This window comes from Atractosteus spatula, chromosome 14, assembly GCF_055471065.1.
Source record: "Atractosteus spatula isolate fAtrSpa1 chromosome 14, fAtrSpa1.hap1, whole genome shotgun sequence".
NCBI classification, from domain to species: Eukaryota; Metazoa; Chordata; class Actinopteri; order Semionotiformes; family Lepisosteidae; genus Atractosteus; species Atractosteus spatula.
Window position 1 is genome coordinate 40,766,243 of NC_142719.1, and position 13,780 is coordinate 40,780,022.

Sequence of the window (13,780 nt, forward strand, 5' to 3'; positions counted from 1 at the left end):
CGTCCCGGCGTCTCCGAACCTCGGCGCCCCTGTAGCCTCGATCGTGCCCACGCTTTGAGAAACACGTGCGGAGCCCGTGGAAAAGGCCCGCGACACGCTCTTGCCTCATTTCATTAAGAAAACCGATGCGAACCCCCAGTGGAATAAACTTGTCAATTGCCAGCATCCCTCCTGACAGTCTTTTTGCTCTCCAGTCAACTCTAGTAGACTGTAAGCTCTGTCTTCATCTCATGGCCACGCACGCGTACTCACACATCTGTACTCCCCTGTTTCCTTCTTTTTACTGCTTTCTGATTTCGCTGTCTTGTTCTCCGTCCTAATTGTTGTCGTCCGCTGTATCGTGTGAGGTTACAGAGCCTGATTCTGCCTGGGCTGGAATGGAGTTCTGTCCTGCACACTAGGGGGCGCAAGAGGCAGGGCTGGTGTTTTTATCCCAGCGGCTGTGCTCATGGCAGCTGGACGGCTTTTGACCTCGTCCAAAGCTCAGACTGCTCTTTACGCTGGGTTTTTTCTGCCTAGCTGAGTTGGTGCTCGTGGGCAGAGTTCCTGCCTTGATAACGTCTTTAATAAACTGTTCCCCCAGTTAGCACAGACTGCTGGAGGTGCCCAGTGTTGTTTTTGCCTGTAAATTGAAACAAAACAGCTTCTAGGTGATGCTTTGATGTCACGTGCTTACAGACACGTTCTGTACGGGCTCCTGTGCAAGAGTGGTGGTGAAGTTTTGATACTCCTGCTGATGAGAAGTTCAATTACAGTTAGCAGACTATTGGAGGGTAGATTACTGAAGTCTGGAGTCATTTAAAATGGATTTGGAGCCGGCGTTGTTAACTGTAACTGTAGATGAGCGCAGCAAAACGTGACCGGACTGTAGGACTGCTACAGACTACATCGAAGCCCTCCCTGCTTCGCCCTGGGAATGTGTAATCGAGCCGCTCCTCACGGTAAGCGCTGTGGCTCTCTCTCAGCGTGCTCACGGCCGCAGGAGTGTTGACGTCGGAGGGCCGGGGTCTCGGACGCGGGTGCTGTCCGTCGCTCACGTGGCCCGGCGGCCGCTGTCTCCGCAGGGCCCCCGCGGGTGAGCCGGCCGGTGGAGGAGAGGGTGACGGCGAGGCTGGGCAGGACCGTGCGGCTGCCCTGCCCCGTGGAGGGGGACCCCCCGCCGCTCGTGCTGTGGGTCAAGGACGGGCGCAACGTGCACCAGGGCTGGAGCCGGCACCGGCTGGCGAAGCAGGGCCTGCGCATCAAGGAGGTGGAGATGGGGGACGCGGGCGCCTACGCCTGCAGGGCCGCCAACGGCTTCGGCAGCATCACCGTCAACTACACCCTCGTCGTCGTCAGTGAGTACCCCGCTGCACCCGCCGACTGCCCGGTCTGGGGCGCACCCCGCTTCCGCGCCATGGGAAGTGGGGAAATGCCTGGGACCCCCCCTCTGTCAGGCAAGCATGGGAGCAAGTGAAGCGCCCCGTGTTTACTGACTCTAACCAGCCCTTCGGCAGCTCAGGGACTAAGCACTGCACAGACACACAGGAGGTGCCCTCTGCGTTAGAAGCAGGTGTCCTCGGAGGTGCCAGGGAGGTGGATCTAGGTCCTGTGTTTACAAACAATTCAGCCCATGATCTCACACCATCCATGATCTCTGATTTTTGTAGCAATGTTGATCCAGGGGTCTCATCCCGTCATTGAAGCCAGGGAATCAGCTTCCACAGCATGCCTGGGTGGCTTGTCTCAGTCTCCCACAGCCTTTTGAGCAGTATGAGCAGTGCCTTTGAGGATTTAGGATACTGTTCTCTGCGATTCAGCTCTTTTCAGCTCATTCCTTCGAGCCTAGGAAGTTATCAGGTCTCTCTTCTAGTAGTGTCGTCTTTACCGAGTTTCTGTGTTGGTGTTTTTTCTAAGAAGGGTTGGGATTTTGTGCTGGTAGCGGAGGTGACCTTGAAAATCTACAGCTTCATCCAGTTTCACAACTCTTCATTTTGCTGTGTCGTTTTTTGTGGGTGCTGAAAACGTTTCGGCTGTGCACTGTAGCTGAGAGCAGCGGTCAAGTGGTGGCCTGTCCGAGTACTGCCTGGGGGATGGCTCGGGGCCTGTGGATCCTCTGGAACTCCAGACCCTCACAAAAATAACTTGTATATTACTTATAGGTTTCTGTAGAAATGTCCACATCTTCCACAGAAACATTCAGATTTGCATAGAGCATCGGGACACTGGGGCGTGTAGAAACCACCAGGTTGTTTCACAAGGGGAAGAGAGGGTGCATACACAGTGCTGCCAGGCTGTCAATAAATCTCCAGAAGGCCTGTGCTGCTGAAAGGTTCTTGGACGCAGAGATGCCTATTAGACTGCGCTGTTCAAGGCCCAGCAAGGATAGCAGAGGGGGGCCTGACAGTTCAGTTCATGACAATTCACTGAGGATTGGAACTGTTTAACAGGCCTCCCAGTCAGCTCGGGAATCTTATTCCTCTTCCCTCGTGGGGCTTTCATGAGGCGAGGGCTTCCTGCAAGGGGACAGAGCGTTCTGTCATTTGCGTGCTCCTGTGACATCTTCTCTGGGTTTTGCCGAATGTTGAATTGGGCGTGATAGTTTCTCAGCATGTCTGCTGTGTATGGCAGTAGCATTGCTAACAAACTGCTTCCGGAAAGCTGGGGAGTGGGGCAGCTGCGTTAGTGAGTGTTGGCTGCAGAAGAACAAGGGAAGATCGATCCTGTGATGAAAGCTAGAGGAAACACAGCAGGCTGTGGAGCCTGTTTCAGGTCTGAGAGAGAGAGTAGGGCAGCACGGATATAAAAAATAACATTTTATTGTCTCTCCTTTATATCCCACATCCATCCATTCATTTCCTAACTGCTTCATCCTGTTCGGGGTCGTGGGGGAGATGGAGCCTATCCCTGCTGCCTGATTCTCTCTACCTTATATCTCACATATCTCTTTTATATCCCTGCTGCCTTACTCTCTCCACCTTATATCCCTCTTGCCTTACTCTCTGTTCCTCACACCTGAAGAACACTCAACAGCTGAAACATGATGTTTATTTTTTCTGCTTCTGAGTATGGAAACTTACTGCTGCATCACGCTGAAATGCTTCCCTGTTTCCTCACAGTCCAAAACCCCCACATTCAAAATAAGACAGTTCTGTACTTTAAAAACGAAGGGAAACCTTTGCCATGCATTTATTCCTAATATCTTTGCACTTACGATGTAAAGCAAAACGAAAACCGGGGGAAATAAGGTTCTGGACAGTTGGAACAAGATCTCAGATTAGTACTTCACAGCTCTGTTTTCGGCAGAGGTGGCTCAGCAGTGCAGATAGGTGTCTGAAAGACTCTAGCCAGGGTTCAGCTCATGTCTTTTCCTGTATGAGGCGCTGACTGAGATGGGATCAGTTTCATTAAAAAAAAACTTCCCCCCGGTAAAATCCTGCCAGACTTAATAATGTCTGAATTGGATAGTAGTGCTAAAATATTCAACATTACACAGTGACTGCTTCAGCCACAATCCGGGGCTACACTTTCAGTGGTAACGAGCACTGGCAGGCGACAAGTCCAAACGCTTTTTTAATCTAACAGAAACCACACTGTACCTACAAAATGAAACGTCCTGTTTGAAAAACAAAATTCAGCTCACGTTATCAATATTTGGCCCAGATACTAATAGCTCAGTGAAAGCATTTGGCCATATAACCTCGATAGGCGGCGTATTTAATGAATTCTACTTTTTGGGTGTTGCAACAGCAGAGGCCCGACAAGCAAGAACAGACACAGATCAGACACTGAGGAGCAGTGGAGCTCACAAGAGATCAATCCGTTTTCCTCACGTCTCCGCCACACAGCCAGCCTTTACCAGCCGGTTCACAAAATACTGTCTCCCTGTCCCAGCAGGCAGCGTGCAGATTTGGGTTAGTCAGCAGTTGGGTTCGGCTCTTTATAGACAGCGGGGCCTCTGTAATTCTGTCATTTAGTTTTTGTGTTTGCATGTAGAGGTACACATGTTGTGACCTGGTGTACCTTCTGGGTGGGCAATACATATAATATGCCTACAGAAGGCTTAGAAATCACATTCCCTTTGAGCAGCAGGATGATCCCTCCCGGGCTTTGCAAGCTGCGAGGCTCTTGTTCAGCTTTGGTGCCGACGGAAGTGGGGAAAAATGGATGACCTTAAACGAGAACCGCCTGCGCTCGCTGGGGCACACTGTTAAATACGCTCCCGCGAAGAGGTGGGCTTCGCCAGGCGCTGACGTCTGAAAGGTACAGGGAGCAAAAAGAGAAGAGCTGCAGCAGAAAACTCAGCCCGGCTGTCAAAGTGTGTTAACATCGCATGGATGCCTGCGTCAGGAATGGTGGGACGAATCCCATTACCAAAACCGCATCCAAACCACTTAAAGAGAGACTCTGCATCCTATCGTATTACAGTCCTCCTGCGCGCAGGCCTCTAAACATCTTCAAAACAGCATCGAACTTGGAAGCATAGGAAGAACAGTTCTTTTTTTTTTAGTTTTGCGTGTTGTGACACATATTGTTCCCTGGTGTTCCTGGGTCTCCAGACGTTTCTGAGGCCGCCCTGGCATGTCTTAGACGAGGAGCCTCTGGTCTGAGCTTCACATTGGAGAGGCTGGCTAACAGTAGTCAGGTCTGACGGGTGACAGGGGATGCTGGAGACAGGACACGTTACAAGGAATCTCATAAATGCTAAAATATGTCTGCAAAGGAGGAACTGGGAGTTTGGCTTTGATGATTATTTTCCTGTCGGTGTGACGGCGATCTAATTTTAATTCAAAATTGAGATTGCAAATCGAATGACACAGAACACCACAAACCAGGATTTCAAAAACATGTTTGTTTTTTTATTGTAGGAAAATAAGCTAGGGAAAGTTCAAAGCCCATGCACATATGGAGGCAAATTGATTCATGCTTGAGAGAGGGGTGGAAGAAAGAGGGTTCATTAATAAAAGTGAAAGATGAAAGGATGTTTTGATGAAATTAAAACCATTTTAGTTCGTATTAATCTTAGCCTAATGGAGCAGCGTGTTAAAGACGGGTCAGTTCTCAATTGTACGAGACGGCTCATATCCAGAGCAGCACGGTCAGGGGGAAAGCTTAATTGATATCCTGACTGCTCTCAGTCTGAGACGCCACTTAATCTTGTCAGAAGCGTTTTTCCCGGTTCAGTTTCAGATCGTGGTGCTGCCTGGTATGCAGTACTTTCAGATGGAAGAAACATTTTAAAATTAACTACAGAAAAAGTGACCTTAGAGTACTGTCGAATTAGGAGTGTTTCCCCTGACAGGAAGCCTATAGCTCACACTCCCGCTGCATGCCCAAAAACAAAGATGTTCCTGCACCACACTGTGCTTTTTGTCATTCGTGAGGGAGGTTACAAAGGAAAGGTGGCTATTTGGCCCATCTAGACCTTTTCGTAATTAGTGGCTTAGTTAGTAGAACAGTAGTTGGATCTAATCCAGCTGTTTCTTGAAAGATGTCGGGGCCTCCTGTTCTCAGTTTCGAACGCACTTCCTTGTGATTTCCGCCCGTTTGCGTTGGGATTGCGTCTCGCTGGTAATAAATGCTGAATTCGTGTTATAAAGGAAGAGCCCAGTCCTTCGCGGCCTCCCCGCGGAAAGGGCAGGCGAGACCGTGCAGAGCCATGAAGTCTCTCCAGGACTCTGTGTAAGGGCGTGCCGCCTTTTCTCACCGTAAATCTACCTTCGCTAAGGTCGCTTTTCACTCCTCGCTCCAAACCATAAACCACTGAAACCCGCTCCGCCCAGAGCCCCGCCCTCGATCCTGCCGGGCCCCAGGTTTTCAAGGGGTGCCCCAAATCTGCGCGGCCTTCCTTCCGGCCCGGGGCTCCCCTGCTCTCCACTGGTCTCGGCCCGAGTCCCCACATCTCCTGGAGGCTGGTGGCTTCTGCAGCGTTTTCTCCCGGATTTCCATCGACTCCCACTGCTCCAGCTGCACGTGCTGAGGGCTCGCAGCGTGTTTCATCTCCGGGGTGGCTGAGTGTGAGAGGGAGCTCTCCATGTGGCCCCAGGACGAAGGTTTTAATTAAACTCGCAGTCCGCGAATCACCCACCTTCTCTCAGATCCCCCACATGAAAGCTCTGCCCTATCCGTCTCATTAGAGAGCTGAGTGCCGGCACAGCCAGCCTTCCCCAAGTCCCCTTCTCAGGATGTAGAGGTTGTTTTTGTACAAAAGAATTTTTGACATTTTTTTTTTCCCCAAGAAACATTTGGGTAGTTTCCTCCTGAGTCTCCCTGTGCCTGCTGCAAAGAAACCACTTCTGGCTCCATAAAAGATGGGATAAACTACTAATTACCCCTTTCTTCTCTACTCATTTTTCTCTCCTGAGCTGCATTTATGTTAAAGCTCTCTAATTTCCTATGCTGGGGCTGCAATTCATATCAGACAGCACCGAGACTAAATGTAAATCTACTTTTCACTTACTCCAAAAATAGTCGCTCGTGTCTTAGCCCGCTCTTCCTGTAAAGTGCTCTGCAAAAATCAATTGCTTAGAAATCGACATTTGTCCCCTCAGATTTACTTCAGTGTCTAAATTTAAATGATAAAGATATATTACTGAGGGCAGCACGGTGGTGCACTGGCTAGCACTGCACTGGGGCCCTGGGTTCAATGTGCAGCCTGGGGTGCTGTCTGTGTGGAGTTTGCATGTTCTCCCTGTGACAGCATGGGTGTCCTCCAGGTGCCCCAGCTTCCTCACACAGTCCAGAGACATGCTGGGAGGTTCACTGGCTTCTGGGAAAACTGGCCCTGGTGTGAGTGTGTGTGTGTGCCCTGTGATGGACTGGCGTCCCATCAATGGTGTACCCTGCCTTGCGCCTGTTGCTTGCTGGGATAGACTCCAGATCCCCCACATCCTCGACACTGAATTTGATGAAGCAGTTAGAAAATGGATGGATGGTATATATAACTGGTTTCATGTGAGAACCAGACATTCAGCTCACCTTACTTAATTGTGACTGCCATGTCATTCTGAATAACTCAACCAGGCATCCTGACTCCTGCCACTCTTAGCGCAAAGGATCGCCTCCTGTTTTAAACTTAAAATGCTCTTCCTCTTTCCTTCCACTTGTGTCCTTGCGTCTCTTGGTTTCACTATTGAGCCACTATTGATTAAGGATCAGGCAAAACTCCTAGCAGATGCCTTATAACACAGTGTTGGGTTGTTCTATCGTAACTATGGACATAAAGATTACAGATTTATAGGATGTATGGAGGTGAAAATATTGCCCTTTCATAAATAATTTTGCAAGAGAACCATTTTTTTTCTCTCGTTACAATTTCATTTTTCTTTAAGCAGTCCTACTGCTTTCCTCAATGCTGTTTTTTACTATGTGTGGTGCAGTATTGTGCTCCCATCTCTCGGCTCTGTGGACATTTTATTCACTTTGTCGCTTGTGTTGCGTTCACACCCCCAGTTTTCACACCATGTTGCATGTGTGTTACTTCCCAGACACATTCATGTACTTCTGATCTGCTGCCTGCTGAGGGATATCCCTGTCAGGCTCCTTTGTCAGGCCACACGGCTCACAGTGTTACCCTCTCATTTAAAGAGAAGCGTCTTGTATATTTGTACTTGTATGAAAGGAGAATGAAGCTTTTTGAGTGAGTCCTTTTAAAGTGTTTCCAGTAGGAAAAAATAATATGTGGGTCTATAAACACTGGTGCCACTGGCAGCCATATAAAGAGGAGCTGCAGGCTTACCTTTCCTGTGTCTCTGGGCCCTGTATTTCCACAGAACATTTCCACAGGCTCGTCTCAGAGGCCGGCATTGTGGGACTGCCTAGCTAAATACTGACCAGAACCCCCACCAGCCAACCAATCAGACCTCACTGTAGCCCTTCTGTTACACCGTCGTTTCCTGACCTGCTGGAATCCAAGCTTTAGGGGAGCCCAGCGGGCATTCGAACAGCAGTAGCAGGAACATTCACTCCCCGGAGCAGAAACCTGTTTAACGTCATTGATCCCTCTGGAGCAGATGTGCCGAAGCCTGCGTGGCATGGAAAACGCTCTGGAACTCGGAACAGACAATCGTTTTTTTTTTTCCGTCTTTATTTGCCCTCCTCCCTCTCCGCCTCTCCCCCCGCGTCAGGTTGCTGGTGGGGAGCTCTGCTTGGGTCTGGGAGCAGGAGAGATGTGCGTGCACTGGGACACCCAGCACTGGTGGCACATTGCACTTCCTGCCCCCCCCCCTGCAGGGGGCGATGGGAAACTGATGCCCGGTCGCTCTCGAGCAGCTGCTGACAATGAATTCACCTCATGAGTGGGCTGCTTTTTGTTTTTGAGCCCTCTTTAACACCTGGTATTCCTGGTTATCTTTAACAGTTTATGGTCCCAGGCACCTGAGTGATCTCCCTTTTAGCCCCTACAACTACTGTACAATGGCAAACGTTTCCCTGCACTGAGAATGTGAGAACATCGCATTGTGAAAACATCGCTACAGCCAGTGGAGAGCCATGAGGATTGAACTTCCTGCTAAAACCACTTAGGCTAAATAATGAGCCTGGAAATCCATCTCATTGGAGCCGAACAGCCCTTATCCAGACTGGCTCATGTGCCAAATGAAACGGGGCCCTTGGCCTTTTCTAGAGATCATTGGCCAACACCAACAACAGGTCTCAACTGGAGAAGCCCTGGAGCTGCTTTTCCAATGTCGTCTCCATCAATCCCTCTGTTCTGTGGCCTTCGGAGGGTTTCAAAGCACAGAGAGTGTCTCTGTGAGGCGGTGCCCGGCAGGCCTGGAGCCCAGAGACTGCACAAGACTGAGGCGTCTCCGCCTCCTAACGCCAGCAGAGGACCAGCCTTCTGCTCTCAGAGAGCCCACAGGGGTGCCTGCCGAAAGAGGGTCCAGGGGTTTACTTCAGAAATAATACCCTTTGCTGTACCAGGCTGACTCACTCTGGTGTATCTCCGAAAATGAACTTAGGATTTCAAGAAGAACGACTTCAAACAGAAAAGTCTATCCCCGGGCTTATCTCAGCAACCAACAGGCACAAGGCCAAATTTCCCAGAAGCTAACTAACCTACTAATATGTCTTTGGACTGTGAGAGCACCCAGAGTTAAACCCCTGCCCACATGAGGAGAACATTCAAACTCCACACAGACAGTACCCCAGGTCCAGAATTGAACCCATGGCCTCAGCACTGCAGGGTGGCAACACTAACCACTGCACCACCATGCCATCCATGAATTCCCCTCGTCCTCTCTAATGTCTGCGCATTACTGCTGCCATGTCACTAGGGCAGAAGACTTAATATGAGCCAGGTGATTAGCTGGGTTGCAATCAAGCAACAAATCGGGCTACAAGGAGTAGCTTTGGACCTTTGTGACCTACATAGTCAAGAATGACTCCAGGCTGCGCCCTGCAGCCTGATCTCCTCAGAGTTCGGAAGCAGAGCGGGGCTGGGCCTGGTCCTTACCGGGACGTGAGAGGCCTGAGAGAAAAGCTCTAAGGTTGTGGCTGCAAGTGGTGCTGTCCGGCCAGCAGGTGGCACCCTTCCTTCTGTCCTTCTGGACCAGTATTTCCAAAGCAGTTGCCCAGCAGGGTGCCTGGGGACACTGCCATAGGACACGCTGTCATTCAGATGAGACATCAAATCCATGCCTGCTTGATCTCTCTTATCATGCAGGAGCCCCTGGCACTGTTCGCAAGAGCAGCTGTCATCACTTTGTTCTGCGCCTTGGAATAACAGTACTTTTAATACAGATTGTATTTCCTTTTGGGGATTTTGCTCCAGTAAATGAAACTACTGATAAGGCTGTCTCGGACTCAGTGCCCGTTGAGGTGTCCACAGCGAAAACATTTACCTGAACACAGATGCGCATTGTTGCAGACTGAGAGCTTCTCTAGTGGCCTGCCGATGCCAATACACACGCTGTAGGAACAAATTCTTTTATCCACAACAGTCGTCATGGGGGCCTTTGTGTAATACAGTCGTTTCTTTTTCTGAAGTGCTGTATTTTGCCTGACCATCTTCGACTGCAACAAAGCTGTGTTTTGTTTGAAGCAAAGTGCCTTTTTTGTTGTTTTTTGTTTGCAGTTTCAGGCCCGCACACGCTATTAAACGCAGTCCAAACATGTGGAGCAGAAACGTTGCCATAAAGTGGAATCAGATTTTTCTCTCTCTCTCTCTCTCTCTCTCCCTCTCTTTTATTCGGGCTTGTTTTTGTTTTTCCGAGTAAACAGGAGGGAGTAACCATTACCAAATGGAGAGGGTCCCAGTGAAAGCCAAACGCCATGGAGACCCTCAGAACCAGATCAGCATGACCCCAGATAGGAGTCTGTCGCTGTATCTGGAGAACGAAGAGAAAGGTTAACACCCAGGAGAACAGATAACAAATTCAGGTTATCTCCCAGGTGAAACAGCACCACAGGAAAACAAAAACAGAATGTTTTTTGCGGGAAATTGTGGTGACTGTGGTTGATTCTTAGCCCAGGACAGAGAGGCATCAGAGATGCTCTTCGAAAGGGGGTGGTAATAAGGAGAACCAGGGAGCCCTCAAACCAAACCAGTCCTGCATGTCTGTGAAAGTGGGATGAGAACACAGTGCCGGAGGAAACCCAGCCGCAAGCATGCAGAGAACGAGCAAACTCCTCACACAGAGAAAGCCAAAGCTGGAACTGAAGCCGAGGCCATGTATCTGTATCAAATTATAATCAGGAACAAGTACGGGTTTATTCCCTGCTGAAAAGAGAAGAAAAGAAACACGATGTTTCAGCTGTGGAGCCTTCTTCGGAAACGTTGTGTTTCCTTTCTTCTCTGTTCAGCAGGGAATAAACCCGTACTTGTTCCTTTGCAGCCTATGCCTGCTGACGCAGCTGCCTGCTTAATATTATAATGAGTCAGTTTATTTCATAATACATAAAATATATTTCATAACGCATAACATACATGTAGAAATGTACTTCAGTCCCTCGTACATTTTACCATGGTAAGATTCTTCAACAGTAATCAGACTAAACCACAGCACAATATTGTTGATAAATGTGTTTTGCTGAATAAACCACGGTTCACGTGGTTTTTTAGTTTACTTCAACACCGGGGCTGCACCTACATTCAGAATGACTCCTGGAACAAAGGCAGCACGACTAAGGGGAATGCGGGGCTTGTTTTGGTTGTATTACAGTAAGAACTGTTACACCATTCAAGATGACACTGGGAGGGAAAAAATGAGACAAAAATCTGAACAACTGTGTGAAACAAAACTGGCGGCGGCGCACCAGCGTTTGGCGTTGGCTACAAAGAGGCTGGGCTGACGGAGCACGGCTGTTTTCTTTACGGCTTCCTTTCATCCTAACTTGGACACCTACCTCGATTTTTCAAAGCTTTTAAAGTTTTTTTTCCTCATGCAAAATATATCTCTTATTGAAATCACACTAGCGCCAAAGTCAAAGTCAATTTGTGATCAGCGTATAAATTTGATTTTTAAATCAGCTATGGACAGCGTAAGATTTTATTTTCTTTCTTCTCGGCAGAAGAACTTTTTTTTTCTTTTTTTTGTACGCACGTCCCCCCCCCCAAAAAAAAATCATTTTTTTCCCTCAAACCAGTTTTTTCAACCTGAAGAAAAAGGTTTTTAATTCGAAACCCACAAGAATGTCAGGGTATTTATGCAAGGCTTAACACATGAAAACGACGCCTTCGTGATCCGTGAAAGTTCTTTTTTTTTTAAAAAAAATACAAAATAAGCACAACTCCCCCAGTTATTCCTAGCGATGAATGAACAAGGCGATTCTGGAAAAGACGAAAAGGACGAAGATGAGGGGAAAGGTCCCACATATGAGAATCATTTGTGCGTGTGTAGTTGGCTGTTAGTTTTAGCAGCGCTCGGTCTGTGCGGGCCCTGTTTATACAAGATTACCTGAAATAAGCCGAGCCCGTTCGCACAAGGGCTGCGATGGGAGTGCTCAGCGGTGCGCTGGGCAGCAGCCTGTGCAGAAAGAGCTCTCTGTGCGCTCCTGCGCGCCGTGCCAGCGAGAGCCTACCCAAACAAAGCACGGCTCACAGCCCCGTCTGCACAGTTTAGGTTAAAGGCAGTTAATTGGTTTCCTGCTCAGGGTTAAGTCAACACGGCGTTTTGTTCTTAACGGCGCGGAAACACGAGAGGAGCTACAATACCGACACTGTTTGTCTACCCCCCCCTTCCCGAAAACCCAGTACAAATAATATGAGAGTTAGTTATGGTTCCCACAGAGGAGTAAAACTCCATGCGCTCGGAATCAAATCACAAGAGGAGCCCGGGTTCTTCACACACCAGTGATCTCTGGACGGGTAATTCAGTTTGGCCTGGCGAAAGTTCATCTCGCACGCCGCGGAGATCCTCCAGTCAGGCCCTGCAGACTGCGAATAAACATGGATCTGTTTTTTTTTACAAGGCCTTTTTTTATGGCGAGTATCTTGAAATGTGTGATTTTCATAACACCGTCGTGTCAAGATTCGGTACACTGAAAGTAACAATAACACTGAAGGCAACAAAAGGTGTTTAGTTCGACTGACCCCAACTTCTGCTCTATGCGGCATCGCACCTCGTTTCTTTACATCGTCCTGACTGCGCAGCGCCACCTAGAGGCGGGTTGCGGTAATAGTCTGAAACGTAAGACGATACGAAGGAAATCTGGATTTACTGCCCGTTTCCTAGCTGGTAATGACATTTCCCAAATAAAAAAAAAACAGAGGGCGTGACTGTTTTGAGGAGCAATGGCAGGAGTGACTGCCACTGAATTTAATCGAGGTTATTTCGTCGTCCTTGCCAAGAAACTGGTTGCGAGATCGGAAATTGGAATGTACTGGCGGGGCTCAAGCCTGTATTGCCTTCGATAAATTCTCTGTCCCGTTTGATCAAGGTTCCCTGTAGCTCCTTCCCCTGCAGTTCCTAGGAATGCCAATGTGCACCATGTCTGTCAGACGGCCACTCTCCCCCCCAGCCCGTGTCTTCGGAAGCTGAGACCACTCACTGCCCTCCCGGCTGTAGGAGGTCGAAGGGAAACCGACAGCATCTCGTCTGTCAAGAGCGGTGTTAAATATCCGGGCTCCCGTCTCAGTCCTGTGTTTGTTGTGCAGACGAGCTGTTGTGCTCTCCTTTGGGAACTGCCTCGCCGGCATTTGCAGTGTTTGATACCTGCGGCACCTTTTTTTTTTTAACCCTTTTTTAAAACTAATCCTAACCCCAACCCTGACACCGGGTCATTGCGATAAACTATCTCGCCACAGAGTACGCCACATTAAAACAAAAACAAAAAACTGCGGTTTTATTCAAATAAAACAGACTTAGTTGTGTTGCGTGTGTGCGTGTGTGACAACACACGGGCAATAAAAGAAACAGACACAAATCTCGGTGTGTGGTATTGTGCGTCACAACGATTGTGCACAATACCAGACAGCTCAGGGGGAGCATGAAGCTGTCCTGGACAATTCCTGACACTGTTGAGCCCACTTCTTTTAACACAGCGGGATTCTCCAAATATACCGATGGAATTGGGGTGGTTGCATGCTTGCTTTCCGTGTTTGTTCAGCCAGATTGTCCTTCCTCGATACGGCGAGAGTGATCTCTCTCACCGCCCCACCCTCCAGTCGGACAGGGCTGTGTGTGTCTGTCTCTCAGTCGGTCCCCTGTGTTTTTCAGACGACTCTGCGGCAGGACAGAACAGGCCTCCCTCTGCCCCGACAGAGCCCAGCACGGAGCGGGTCAGACAGGACCCCACAGGACAGCCCTGGGGTGAGGGGAGATCGGGTTTCTGTCTCTCTCTCGCTCTTGAAATTGTTTCT

At 49.1% G+C, this 13,780-nt stretch overlaps 1 protein-coding gene across 1 annotated transcript in view; it reads left to right on the forward strand.

Annotated features, from left to right (window-relative positions):
* The window catches only part of fgfrl1b (fibroblast growth factor receptor like 1b), a 37,424-nt gene that overhangs the window by 19,050 nt on the left and 4,594 nt on the right, over positions 1-13,780 (forward strand). The window contains exons 3-4 of the mRNA XM_088933462.1: positions 1,065-1,337; positions 13,638-13,730. Coding sequence (XP_088789588.1) covers positions 1,065-1,337; positions 13,638-13,730 — 366 coding nt within the window. The remainder of the gene's footprint in view (positions 1-1,064; positions 1,338-13,637; positions 13,731-13,780) is intronic.